This window comes from Rattus rattus, chromosome 7 (assembly GCF_011064425.1).
Source record: "Rattus rattus isolate New Zealand chromosome 7, Rrattus_CSIRO_v1, whole genome shotgun sequence".
In the NCBI taxonomy this organism is placed as follows: Eukaryota; Metazoa; Chordata; class Mammalia; order Rodentia; family Muridae; genus Rattus; species Rattus rattus.
In genome coordinates this window covers 65,137,805-65,152,612 of record NC_046160.1, presented here as the reverse complement: position 1 = coordinate 65,152,612, position 14,808 = coordinate 65,137,805, and the positions used below count along the sequence as shown (strand labels likewise).

The window sequence follows — 14,808 nt, the reverse complement described above, 5'->3', positions numbered from 1 at the left end:
GTAACTTTCTCCAGGATGTGTGAAAAGAACCAATGTAGACTATTTTATAAATTATGTAACAGTGGCCTTTGCGCAGCATATGCTGGACAAGATTTCCCATTATAAATATTGCTTCTTATGAATTAATAACTAGCTTACTACTCCTGGCCTGAAGATAAAACAACTCCGTTCTCATTCATCTGATCCCTTCAGTGTCTATACTAAGGCAGGAGATGGAAGGCTGGAGGCACAGTGTAAGGCTTCAGTGTCAAGGTGCACTTGGCCAATGCGATAGACAGAGCATGGACTTAGTGACATTGCTCTGGGACACCCAGTGGACCTGGGAATGAAGCTATGTGCTTTGACTTTGGAAATCCCTCCAGGGGGAGGGTTCTAGGCAGTCTATACACTGTGGAGGAGTTTCAGGGTGTAATGTAAAATTAGGATAGAGTCAAGCATGGGGGGTCATGCCTTTAATCCAAGGCTGAGACAGCCCAGGACTCAGATTGTGGACCTGCCTTAAATTTAAAAGGCAAATAAATATGTTGTGGGTTGCCTTGGTGCTGTTTGTATTTTGATGTTAATTCCGCTTCCTCAGGAGAGGCTGCCCCCAGTGAGGAGCAGATCACATACTGAGGTGATCTCACTGAACCTTCTCCAATTCTAACTGGTTAAATAAATCATAGGCTAGAGTCTATGATTGGGCATTGGAAGGGGAAGGTGGGACTGGAGGTCTCGGAGGTGGGGAGGAAGGAGGAGGGAGAAGAGGAAGAGGTGGAAGGAGCAGAACCACATGGCGGGGAAAAACTGCAGGTAGCAAAGGCTCTCCCAGCTGGGGAATAACGGAGGGTAGTGATAGGTCTGCCCGGTCTAGGCAGACAGCTTATAAATGGAGTAACTGGGTCGTGTGTTCTTTATACTGGCTTATTGGGGTTGGAAGTCACCATGAGTGGCTTGAGTAACAGTTTTTAGTCTCACAAGAGTTTCTGACACAACAAAACAAAAACCAAACACTTCTTTGGACAGAATTAAACTAAGCAGATATAATACTCTGGTGCCTGGTGCCAAAAGTTCAGTGGCTTCTTTTTAAAATAAAAATAATTTTAAGAGTACTCCAAAAATCCACCAGTATCTTTACTCTGAAGGGCAACCTTCAGGTAGAAACGCTGTTTAAATTATGGCAGACTCGTGGATGCTGGGAAGGCTCCAACAGGCATGTGTCTCAGTGTGTTTCCCACATGTGGTGACAAACACAGTTCTTTAATAGCTCCTGTTTCCATCTGATGCCACGGAGCAGTGTGTGCCCACAGCAGGCCACAGTGGTAATCAAAGAGGAACCAGGAGAGGTTGCAATTGGAAAACTGATTTTGAAGCCAAGAGAAACACACTTGCAACATGCAATGTCTGAGTGTTGATGCAACCTGGTGTTGTACGACAGCTGATGCCACCACAGGCACCCTCTCCAGGGCGGTGGGATGGAGAATGAGGAAAAGTAAGTGATTCTGACTTTGTAACAACGCTCTTTTGTGGAGTCAGTTAAATAATTTTCTAGACTTTTTGAAAACAGAGATTCAGTATTTAAAGTGGGCTGCAGTGTAGCAGAGCGGCAGAGCATGTGCCTTCTAAGCACACATAAAGCCTTGGCAAACTCTAGAACCACAAAGCCTTTCTTTATTATGCTGGTGAGCATATTTAGGCTCTGGGTTCTGGCAAGAGGAATACGTTTGTTCTTTTATATGATCTATTGACTTCCACTTCCCTTATCTACATAATAAAAAAGCAAGTTCAAACTAAGTTTGTTTTTTATTATTAGTTATGGTATTATATTGAGTGTATGTTGTAGGATATTTAATCACACTATAAACCTTGATTCGATATTGTATTATTTACTGAAAAAAATCTGTTTCTAGTTGTGGTATGGCTCAGCCCTTAGCACGCACCTTTAATATCCCTGGCTGGAATACAGACATGCCTTTAATCCCAAACAATAAAGGTAAAAGTAGTTTGTAGAAGGAAGCAGCCATGTTTGAAAATGATGTCTAATTGAGTGGCAGACAAAGCAGTGAATCAGAGAAAGATTTAACAGAATAGGATCTGCCCACAATGCAGAGGAGAAAGGAAGCAGTTGTACAGAGACAGGTTGTAGAGAAAGAACTAACTAAACACAGGTGAGGACAGAATGAACCAGAGAATGAGAAGGGGCCATAAGACTAGAGCAGACTGTCAGAGTCAGTTTGAGGCCAGGCAGAGCGAGAAGTCAGAGGCCAGAGAGAAGCCAGATTAAATCAGTCATCTTGGAGAGGATTCAAGTCAGAACAGCTGAGTTGAACCAGCCAGCCAGAGTTCAGAAAGAATAAGAAGGGTGAGCTTATTCAGCAGTTGAGTCTCAGAGACTGAAAACATTCTAGGCCTAAATAGGATTGTGCAGAGGCTAGAAGCTTCCAGGGCTAGGCCTGGATTAGCAGATGGAGGCAGTGAAGCTTTTGAGATGACAATTTCAGGGAAATAAAAGTTACTTTTACAGCTGTATATTTACAAAAGATGGTAAGCAGAAAAGAATTATGGTGCACATGGAAATCATATTATTATCCTCTGCCACCACACGGGTCTTGAATTTCACTGCCACACCAGTCATCTGACCTTCTTGTTTTGGCTTGCAGAAAGCCACCAGCTGCAGACACTGCTGAGAGTTCCAAGGGCTGAATTTATATGAGCAAAAAAAAGATTATGTCCTCAAGCAAGAGTGAGTTTAGTAGCTATTTCTATGATATACTAAGACAACGATCCTAAATAAAAACCCAAGACTTTCCTGGCTTGCCTCTTGTTCTCTTACAGGGATGGTCAGAGCCACACTTCCTTTCATCCGCTGTTCTTCTTAGTCTCTATTTCCCCTACCAGCCCTTGAAGGACTATAGTTCAGAGAAAATGTGGCTCTTGAGATAGCAACAGCGAAGCTGTGAGGGCAGAGCTGTCTACACGGGGAGCAAAGAGCAGCAGGCACTTACTTGTTCACTGGATCGGGACAGGCAGCTCTTGCTGACCTCGGTTTCCAGAAGTGCGCGTTTATTAATGTCTACATGCTCATAGTACTTAGACAGTCGGGTCTGCCCTTGTCTGTTCACCATAAGGAAGAACTTGATCATTTTTTTCGCCTTTGGCCAGTTCCTTTCCAAGTATCACTCAAACGGGATGGCCAGGGATGAGTGTAGCCAGAACCTGGGGACTAAACAAACGACAGAAAGGCAAGATTACATTCCTCAGAGACTCCCACCAGGTCTGTTTTATAGATGAACCAGAAGTAAAGAAAACACCGGACACACGCGATGCTCAGGTCTAAAGAAATAAAAACCAAATATGACTTTCATCAGCTACCACACACCGTACACAGTCCTACCCCTGCCCTGCCAATCTGTTTACCATGTTGACGGTTCCATGTACGCCAAGCACCAGAACAATAAGGAAGTGCAGGGGTGATCATTCCTTGTTTGTCTGTTACATAACAAAGATGCTAGACTAAGAAGTGAATAACAGTGGTGCAAACTGATACATTAGAACTGTGAAAGGTGCACTTTCAAGGGCCCACCTAGAAATCATCACAGAAAGATCAGAAAGGACATCCCAGGGAAGGGGCACAGTAGCAGTCTCCTAGGGTGACCTAGCAGACACTCTGTGGCTGGGAAAACAGGGTGACGGAGGCTCTGGATAGTTCCCCTGGGTTACAGGTTAGGGCCCAACAAGAACGGCTGAGGAGGGGCTGGAGAAATGGCTCAGCAGTTAAGAGCACTCCTGCTCCTCAAAGGATCGGCGCTCAGCTCTCCTCCACATGACTGCATACAACCATCTGTAAGTCTAGCTCCAGAGGGTCTGACACTCAGATGCACATAACCCACACAGATACACAATAAAACAGGATAAAAAATTGTTTTAAAAAGAATGACTGTAGGAAATCCAGCTGCTCTCAGAGGTCTTGCCTCAGCATGTGAGTCTGACTTAGCAAATCTCCACGTGTGTCCATCTCAGCTGACATCACTCAGCCAATCGGCCCAAGCCTGAGGATGCAGCAAGAAGCCACAGGAAGTGTTTTGGTGAGATTCTCTCTATGGAGTCCAAAGGAAAAAAAAAAGCCCAGCAACACAATGTGAGGCAAACCATGCAAAGAATCCTTCATCATGAGTCCCTTCACGTGTCTGCCATAGCAAAACATCCTCTCGCCGGTGTCCGCTTCAGGAAAACACTCCTTCACATGTCTGCCCCAGCAAAGCACCATCCGACACAACTGACTTTCCAAAGAAACCAGAAGTTTCCACTTAAAAATGGCATAAAACAAGCATGGCACACAGATTAATTATGAATTGTTTAGGCCCGGGTAACTGCTGCCTATCTAGCCAGCCATTTGGAATAAGACTTCCATTCCGAATGGGGGTCAAATAAAGTTTTAAATTCCCAAGACCTCTGTGGGAATTGGCATCCTACTTGGCAGAAAGAGTCATGTACGTGGGTAACTGACATCCTGGTTGGCAAGTTTAGACATGGATGTTAGGTTAAGGCAAGTCCCCATCCATAATTGAATAACCCAACCAATAGGAGTAGGAGAAGTGTTCCTAAGGCAGTGCCCAATCCCTAAATCCTGATTGGTGAAATAAGTTGGCGCAGATGTTTGTGGATTTCAGGCTTAAGAGCTCCATAGGATTCCGTCTCATGGTCATAGTCACCTCCCAAGTCTGGTCTGTGGCCCTGATAGATCAGTCCTGGGGTGAATGTTCAATAAACCATCCCTATCTGACTGAAACTGGCATACACATGTGGTTTGTGGGGTGACCCCTGAACTTCAACATTAATCTGACTTGTAAAAATTTGATTTTAATGTATACTTACTATTTGCACATACATATCAACTGTCACTCTAGCAGCTGCAATTACAAAGCCCAGTCTTCAAATCTACTGCCAAGGAGACTGACAAGGAAGAGCAAAGCAGGTTGAAGTCTCATCCTAGACACTTTAGCAACAGTTGGGCGCTAAAATACCATGACTAAAGCAACTAGAGGAGGAAGGGTATATTTCAGCTTACAACTCTCAAGTCACATTCCATCACTGAGGGAAGTCAAGGCAGAAAATCAAGCAGGGCAGGAACTGAAGCGAGACCATGGAGGAGTGCTGCTTATCCTACATGTTCTCCCACGACTTGCTCAGCCTGCTTGCTTCTGTATTCTAGGACCATCAGCACAGGGATAGCATCATCCACAGTGGGCTGGTCCTTCACCCATCAATCATCAATCAAGAAAATGCAGCAGCTGGACATGGTGGTGCATGCCTTTAACCCCAGTGCCTGGGAGGCAGAGGCAGGTGGATCTCTGAGTTCACTGGACAGCCTGCTTGGTATACAGAGCGAGTTCAAGGACAGCAAGGGCTTCACAGAGAAATCCTGTCTCAAACACACACACACACACACACACACACACACACAGAGAGAGAGAGAGAGAGAGAGAGAGAGAGAGAGAGAGAAAGAGAGAGAGAAAGAAAGAGGAGGGGGGAGAGGAGAAGAAGAAGAAAGAAGAAAAGAAGAAGAAGAAGAAGAAGAAGAAGAAGAAGAAGAAGAAGAAGAAGAAGAAGAAGAAGAAGAAGAAGAAAAGCAGCAGCAGCAGCAGCAGCAAAGACTTGTTTAGAGGTCAGTCTGGTGGGTGCATTTTCTCAATAGAGGTTCTCTTTTCTAAAATGACTCCAGCTTGGGCTTGGCATGGTGATACACATCTTTAATCCAAACATGAGGACATACATAGAGACATATGGCTCTCTGAGTTTAAGGCCAGCCTGGTCTACAGAGTGAGTTTCAGGACAGCTAGGGCCATGTAGAGATTTCCTGTCCCTCCAGAACAAACAAACAAACAAACAAACAACACTCTAACTTGTGTCAAGCTGACATAAAACTAGTTAGAATAGATATTTTGTAAGGGTCAGTCTATAAACAATCCATGGTCAGATACTGGGAGGAGGGGGAGGGAGGGGGGAGGGAGGGAGGGAGGGGAGGGAGGGGGAGGAGGAGAACAGAGTTTGTCTCTGAGTATGGAAGATTCCTTGTTTGGTGAGTCACCTGTGTCTGTTGGAGAGCGGAATTAAGTGCCTATAAGATGGCTCAGTATGCAAAAGTGGCTAAAGACGACTGCCAACAAGCAGGACAAGCTGACTTAGATCCCTGGGACCCACATGGTGGAAGGAGAGAACAGCCTCCTGCAGGCTGTTTGTTGACTTCCGACTGCGCACTGTTCTTTGTGTGCTCACCCCACACACCCCCACCCCCGCAACATACACATAGAATCACAACAAACTAAATAATGCATTTTTAAAAAAGTGTGGAATTAAGAGTCTACAATAGAGGCTGGAGAGATGGCGCAGCAGTTAAGAGAATTCGCAGAGGACCTGGCTTGATTCCTGCTTTAGAGTTTTACTGCTGTGAAGAGACACTATTACCAAGGCAACTCTTATAAGGACAACACTTAACTGGGACTGGCTTACAGGTTTAGAAGTTTAGTCCAGTGAGGCGGGAGAGCATGGCAGCCTTCAGGCAGGCATGGTGCAGGAGGAACTGAGAGTTCTACTTCTTCACCTGAAGGCTGCTAGCAGCTAGGATGAGGGTCCTAAAGCCCACACCCGCAGTGACACACCTACTCCAATAAAGCCACACCTATGTCAACAGGGCCATGCCTTCTAATAATGCCACACCCTGGGCCGAGCATATAGAAACCATCACAGTTCCCAAAACGCACAGGGCAGTTCACAACCATGTGTAAGTCCAGTTCCAGGTGATCTGATGCCTCTTCTGGCCTCTGTGGGCATCAGGGACACATGTGGGACATTTACATACAGGCAAGCAAAACACCCACACTCTCACACAGACACACACACACACAGACACACACACAGAGACACACAGACACACATATAGACACACACACAGAGACACACAGACACACATATAGACACACACAGAGACACACAGACACACACACAGACACACACAAGACACAGACACACACAGACACAGAGACACAGAGACACACACACACAGACACAGACACAGAGAGAGACACACACACAGAGACACACAGACACACACACAGAGACACACAGACACACATATAGACACACACAAGACACAGACACAGAGACACACAGACACACACACACACACATACACAGACAGAGACACACAGACACCTTGCATGGCGCCTGCACCATGCTTTTCTACTCCTTTTCAAGTCCCTTGTGCGCAAGGATGAAGTCTTGGAACTAAGGATTGCCCTGAGCATCTGTGGAACCCTTTACTCTGAACCAGTACCTCAATATCAAACTATCCGACATCAGTTTCACAGACCCTGAGAAATACCCTCACATGTTATCATCCAGAACTGCTTCGTCAGGGGCTCACTCATCGCTATGTGCAGCTGCCAGCAGATGAGGGGGGACACACAGCTGCTACAGGATGCAGCAAGGAAGGAAGGAAGGAAGCCCTTCAGCAGAAACAGTGATGGCACCTTTCCCCTCCCCCTCACTTCCCCATGAGTGACTCATAACTTGATGTCCAACTGAGGACAAGGACAACCCTGCCCGATACTTTTAGTGTGTTTTGTTATTGATGGTTTTTTTGTTTTTTGTTTTTATTTCTTTTTAACTGACTGGATGAAGAATAATTCTCTGTTGAGTAGGGAGGGTAAGAGAGCCAGGAACTGCAGAACCTTCCTGGACTGGCTCCCAGTTTGTACCTCTTTCTCACCATCCCTGGAGATGGGAGCAGCATCCTAGGCCTCTTCCATGGTAACACATAATACACTTGAGGGATGGAAACATCTGTCCTGCATCAGGAGTAAAACTTAGGATGCAAACTGGAAGAAAAAAAAAAAAAAAGGCCTCTACAATAAGCTCAGCCCTGCTGAAATAGGCTGAATCCTACCTTTGGCAAATGAGTAGTTCTGAGACTAAGACAAGTTATAGAGGCTCAGTGGTTAAGAGCACTGACTGCTCTTCCAGAGGTCCTGAGTTCAATTCCCAGCAACCACATGGTGGCTCACAACCATCGGTAATGAGATCTGACACCCTCTTCTGGTGTGTCTGAAGACAGGTAGGACAGTGTACTCATATACATAAATCATAACACACACACACACACACACAGAGAGAGAGAGAGAGAGAGAGAGAGAGAGAGAGAGAGAGAGAGAGACGAGAGGCAGAGACAGAGCATCACAGTCTGCTTAGCTGCAGGTTAGGTGAACTTGCTAAGTTAAGCCCTCAAGCTCTCTCTGGCTTTGCCACATGCCTGCAGTGTTCCTCCAGTTTGCCTGACCTGATCCCCAGTCGACAGCTGCCTGCAGAGGCAAAGGGTCTGTTCTACTACAACTCTCCACTCTATGATTGGCTATTATTATTTTTTCAGTCCCCCGGTCCCCACAGTGCAAGGGACTGAACTCCAGTCCCTGCACGCGGTAAGCGAGCACTCTGCTCCTAAGCTGTATCCCGAGCGCATGCGTAGGCTTCACAACGTCCTTTCTCAGGGCACCTCCTCTTCCTTCCTAAGCCCAACAGGCAGGTGGTTACCTCACAGTGATCTCAAATATTGTGCTGTAAAAGGCTAGGCTCCGTGTAGCAAAGCCTGGGGCTGCAGTGTTCATTCACTGAGGAAACAGAAGGGGATACCATCTAGACTAGCTCACCCAGGGATACGACAGCTGGCCGAGTGGGAGGCTGTGGTCATTCACTCCCTTTTCCAGGGAGCCAGACTCTCTGGGTGGGCGGAACTGCCACACATGCTGTGGTGTTTAGTCATATGTTACTTTTATTCTCTTTACAAAATATTACCAGGAGCTAGGGTGTGGCAGGGCATGTCTGTAATCCCAACACTTGTGAGGTGGGGGCAGGAGGATCAGAAGCTCAAACTTATCCTCAGTGGCACAGTGAGTTCAAGGCCTACCTGGGACACATGAGACCTTGGGTCAAACAGTAACAATAACAAAAAGTTATCATCCTTTCAGCAGCGTTTTTTTTTTTTTTTTTTGGTTCTTTTTTTTTTTCGGAGCTGGGCAGCAGCGTTATTTTATTTGTTTGTTTGCTTGCTTGCTTGTTTATTGGTTTTTGGAGACAGGATTTTCTCTGTATAACAGTCTGGCTGCCTTGGAACTCACTCAGGAGACCAGTCTGTCCTTGAACTCACAGAAACCCCTGCCCCTCAACCTCTATTTCCCTGAGTGCTGCCACCACCCAGCCTAGTTATTTTACTTCTTATTCATGTAACAAGCATCTTTATTTTTATTTTTAATGAGTAAATAAATAAATTGTGGCCCAATGTGATAGCACATGCCTACAGTCCCAGCACTTTAGAAGCTGAGGTGGGGGAATTAGGAGTTCAAGGCTAGCCTGGGCTAAACGAGATCCTACTTCAAACAACAACAATAATGATTAGCATACAGACAAATAGAATTAATTGTGATTTATTTTTAAAGTAATAGAAATAATTGATTAAGACAGGAAAAGTACTTCCAGTGAGCAAGAAACAGGTATCAGCTAAAACTTAGCTGTGACCTTTTCATACATGTGCATTGATGTACTTCCTTCCTATATTCATGCCACTGTGCCTCCTCCCCACTTTTTTTTTAAAGATTTATTTATTTATTACACGTAAGTACACTGTAGCTGTCTTCAGACACACCAGAAGAAGGCATCAGATCTCATTACAGATGGTTGTGAGCCACCATGTGGTTGCTGGGATTTGAACTCAGGACCTCTGGAAGAGCAGTCGGTGCTCTTAACCGCTGAGCCATCTCTCCAGCCCTCCTCCCCACTTTTGCTAGTCGTGTTCCTTCCTCCAGACAAGCTCTCCTGCTTTCAAGACACACTCTATACCATCTGTTGTTCCCCTCCTCACCCTGTGGATCTCTTCTTCCCTTCTCAGTCCTCTTCTACCTTTGTGTCACACACACACACACACACACACACACACACACCAATACACACACAATCAAGATTCTGCATACATGGAAAAAATTGCAATATTTGTCTTTCTTTGTTGAAAGGTTTATTTTATGTGCATTGGTCTTCGCTGCCCATACACTGTTTGCATGTAAGTCTGTGAAGGTTCCAGGTCCGCTGAAATTGGAGCTACAAACAGTTGTGAGCTGCCGTGTGGGTGCTGGGAATTGAACCTAGGTCTTCTAGAAGAGAAGCCAGTACTCTTAAGCACTGAGCCATTTCTCCGTCCCCCAGTATTTGTCTTTCTAAGTCTGGTTATTACTCAGCAAAATTATTCTTTTTTGTCTTTAAAAGATTTATTTGGGGCTGGAGAGATTGCTCAGTGGTTAAGAGCACTGACTGCTCTTCCAGAGGTCCTAAGTTCAATTCCCAGCAACCACATGGTGGCTCATGACCATCTGTGATGCCCTCTTCTGGTGTGTCTGAAGATAGCTACAGTGTACTCATATATAATAAATACATTTAAAAAGAAAAAGATTTACTTGGCTAGGAGTGGTGCACACCTTTGATCCCAGCATTTGAGGGGCATAAACTTCCAGGATTGGAGAAATGGCTTGACTCAGAGATCTCCCTGCCTCTGGGATCAAAGGCATGCTCCCCCTACCCCCTGATTTGTCCACTGATTCTTAACCCATCTCATTGGCCTACATTCTGAGTTTTCAAATGGCATTTTGTTTTGGAAAAAAATGTAGTTGAAAACAGATGTGGTAGGGCATGCCTAGAACCCCAGGACTTGAGAGGCTAAGGCAGGAGGGCTGCTGTGAGTTCCAGGCTAGGCTGACCTACAGATGTAGGCCTGAGCCACATGAGACCATGACTCAAAACATAACATAAAATAACATAAAATAGAGAAAGAAAGGAAGAGGCCAGTCTGGTCCTCAGTCTCGTCTGTAGCCTTGCCAAACCCATAGCCAGACCCTGTTTCATAAGAAAAATAACAAAGGAGAAAAGAGGAAGAAAAGAGGAGGAGGGGCTGGAAGAGAGGACAAGAATCAGGAACACCAGGGCCACCACCAGCAGACACTGCTGCCAGGGAGGGTGGTGCAATCTGTAACCTGACACTTGGACAGCTGAGACCAGCCTGGGCTACCCAGTGAATTCTGAGTCAATTTGTGGGACCTTGTCTTAACAAACATAACAGAGGGGAAGGGCGAGTGGGTCTATGTGTGTGGGGATTCACCTAAAGGACCCGTCATCTACCCAGTCTAGCTCAGCCATTCATGTGGTTTTGTCCTCTTCTGTTCCAATACCCGGCTCTTCCTCATCCTAGCTCTGGCTGGAGTAACGTTCACCTCTGGCTGTGTATAACCTGTGGGACCTCTCGTACCAGTCCTTGCATTGTCAAAGGGAAAAATAGATATCTTACAGAGTGGAGACAAAGATTAAATGAAATAAATGGTGTAATTCTTGTAACACAGGTAGCACGCTGACTTTTTTTTTTTTTTTTTTTTTTTTTTTTTTTTGGTTCTTTTTTTCAGAGCTGGGGACCGAACCCAGGGCCTTGTGCTTCCTAGGCAAGCGCTCTACCACTGAGCTAAATCCCCAACCCCGACTTCTTTTAAGGTTTACTATTTAGTTGATGATGGCCAGGAATTCAATATCCCCCTGCCTCAGACCTGGGTTCACTGCTGCACCATGCCTCTGGCTGTGCTGATTTTAAGTTCTTCCCTTCATAAGGATTAAGTTAGAAAAGACTGACAAGATGGAAAGAAACAGGTATGCATTTGTACTTTCAAAACTCAGTTTTTAAAATGGTTGTATTTTTTTTTCAGTGTGATCTGACAGAATGTAAAAACAACAAAAATATAAAAGTTATTTTCTTTGTTTGTGGCCAGGCATTCACGTCTTAAGGATTTATGTAAGGATAATTAGCAATGTGCCCGAAAGCCTACGGTGCTGTAATAGTGAAAGGAGGGAGAAGCCTTCCTTGTTAATCAAGTGACCGCAACCTTGGTGTCTTTAACTATTTAATACAGTAGTCAAGGCAGCTATGGCAGGGGACTCCTATATTCCTAGCACTGGGGAGGCAGGGGCAGAAGGATTGCTGTGACTCCCAGGTCAGCCTGGGTTGCATAATGAGTTACAGGCAAGCTGGGGCTATGGAATAAGATCTTGTCTTAAAACAGCAGCAGCAACAACAATAAAACCCATATAAATATAAATAAAGCGAAACAGGAATAATAAAATGGTGTCTTAGTTAGGGTTTTACTGTTGTGAACAGACACTATGACCAAGGCAAGTCTTATAAAGGACAACATTTAATTGGGGCTGGCTTACAGGTTCAGAGGTTCAGTCCATTATCATCAAGACAGGAGCATGGCAGTGTCCAGGCAGGCAACGTACAGGAGGAGCTGAGAGTTCTACATCTTCACCTGAAGGCTGCTAGCAGAACACTGACTTCCAAGCAGCTAGTGCTAGGATATTAAAACCCACACCCACAGTGACACACCTAATCCAACAAGGCCGCATTTTCTAAAAGTGCCACTCCCTGGGCTGAGCATATACGTGCCATCACAAATGGATACACACAGGCTATAGATAAGAATGGGAAAACAGGGGATCTAGCTCTGTGGTAGTATGTTTGCCTAGCAAGGGCAAACCCCTGGGTTTGGTTCCCAGAATGGAAAAAATGAATACAGATAATGGAAATATAAAATCAGGGGCTGGAGAGATGGCTCAGCGGTTAAGAGCACTGACTGGGGGTTGAGGATTTAGCTCAGTGGTAGAGCGCTTGCCTAGCAAGCGCAAGGCCCTGGGTTCGGTCCCCAGCTCCGAAAAAAAAAAGAAAAGAAAAAAAAATAATAACAAGAGCACTGACTGCTCTTCCACAGGTCCTGAGTTCAATTCCCAGCAATGACATGGTGACTCACAACCATCTGTAAAGAGATCTGATGCCCTCTTCTGGTGTGTCTGAAGACAGCTACCAGTGTACTCATATAGAATAAATAAATAAATCTTTAAAAAAAAAAATAGGTGCCTCGTTAGCGCAGTAGGTAGCACGTCAATCTCATAAAAAAAAGAAAACATAAAATCAGAATACCATACTCCATGTTCACATGGATTACAGTTATATGAAAAGAATATCTAGATTAAAAATAGAGTAGACAGATGAATCTTGAAAACTCTAGGTGAAGGAAGTTGGTAAACAGGATGGCTTATTATAAAAGTCCATTCATTGAACTACCTGAGGACCCAGCCATACCTCTCTTGGGCATATACCCAAAAGATGCTCCAACATACAACAAGGACACATGCTCCACTATGTTCATAGCAGCCTTATTTATAATAGCCAGAGGCTGGAAAGAACCCAGATGCCCTTCAACAGAGGAATGGATCCAGAAAATGTGGTACATCTACACAATGGAGTACTACTCAGCTATTAAAAACAATGACTTTATGAAATTCATAGGCAAATGGATGGAACTAGAAAATATCATCCTGAGTGAGGTAACCCAATCACAGAAAAACACACATGGTATGCACTCATTGATAAGTGGCTATTAGCCCAAATGCTCGAATTACCCTAGATGCACAGAACACATGAAACTCAAGAAGGATGACCAAAATGTGGATGCTTCACTCCTTTAAAAGGGGAACAGAAATACCATTGGGAAGGAATAGGGAGGCAAAGTTTAGAACAGAGACTGAAGGAACACCCATTCAGAGCCTGCCCCACATGTGGACCATACATATACAGCCACTAAACTAAATAAGGTGGATGAAGCAAAGAAGTGCAGGCTGTCAGGAACCGGATGTAGATCTCTCCTGAGAGACACAGCCAGAATACGGCAAATACATATGCGAATGCCATCATTAAACCACTGAACTGAGAATGGGACCCCCGTTGAAGGAATCAGAGAAAGGACTGAAAGAGCTTGAAGGGGCTTGAGACCCCATATGAACAACAATGACAAGCAACCAGAGCTTCCAGGGACTAAGCCACTAAAGACTATACATGGATTGACCCTGGGCTCCAACCTCATAGGTAGCAATGAATAGCCTAGTAAGAGCACCAGTGGAAGGGGAAGCCCTTGGTCCTGCCAAGACTGAACCCCCAGTGAATGTGATTGTTGAGGGGAGGGCGGTAATGGGGGGAGGATGGGGAGGGGAACACTGATAGAGAAGGGGAAGGGGAGGGGTTATGGGGATGTTGGCCCGGAAACCGGGAAAGGGAATAACAATTGAAATGTAAATAAGAAATACCCAATTTGGGGTTGGGGATTTAGCTCAGTGGTAGAGCGCTTGCCTAGCAAACGCAAGGCCCTGGGTTCGGTCCTCAGCTCCAGAAAAAAAAAAAAAAGAAATACCCAATTTAATAAAGATGAAGGAAGGGGGCTGGAGAGATGGCTCAGTGGTTAAGAGCACTGACTGCTCTTCCAAAGGTCCTGAGTTCAAATTCCAGCAACCACATGGTGGCTTACAACCATCTGTAATGAGATCTGATGCCCTCTTCTGGTGTGTCTGAACAGCTACAGTGTACTTATATATAATAAATAAATAAATCTTTAAAAAAAAATAAAGATGAAGGAAAAAAAAACCTTCACTCACATGAAACATCCTAAGTAGGCAAATCTAGAGAGACAGAAGATTCAAGGTTTTCAGGGGTTAGGGAGTGTCTTAGTGTCACATTGCTAGGGAGAGACACAGTGATCAAGGCAGCTCTTATAAAATGCATTTAACTGGAGATTTACTTACAGTTTCAGAGGTGAATTCATGATCATTATGTCAGAAGGTATGGCAGCAGGCAGAGAAAGACACTGGGCCTGGGGTGAGCATTTGAAACTTCAATGCCTATCTCCAGTAACACACCTCCTT

At 44.9% G+C, this 14,808-nt stretch overlaps 1 protein-coding gene and 1 pseudogene across 1 annotated transcript in view; one reads left to right on the top strand and one right to left on the bottom strand.

Annotated features, from left to right (window-relative positions):
• Ap4s1 (adaptor related protein complex 4 subunit sigma 1) overlaps positions 1-14,808 on the bottom strand; it is a 42,856-nt gene that overhangs the window by 16,275 nt on the left and 11,773 nt on the right. Inside the window, exon 2 of the mRNA XM_032907718.1 lies at positions 2,985-3,202. Coding sequence (XP_032763609.1) covers positions 2,985-3,122 — 138 coding nt within the window. The 5' untranslated portion in view covers positions 3,123-3,202. The remainder of the gene's footprint in view (positions 1-2,984; positions 3,203-14,808) is intronic.
• Positions 5,123-7,502, top strand: LOC116906082 (annotated as a pseudogene).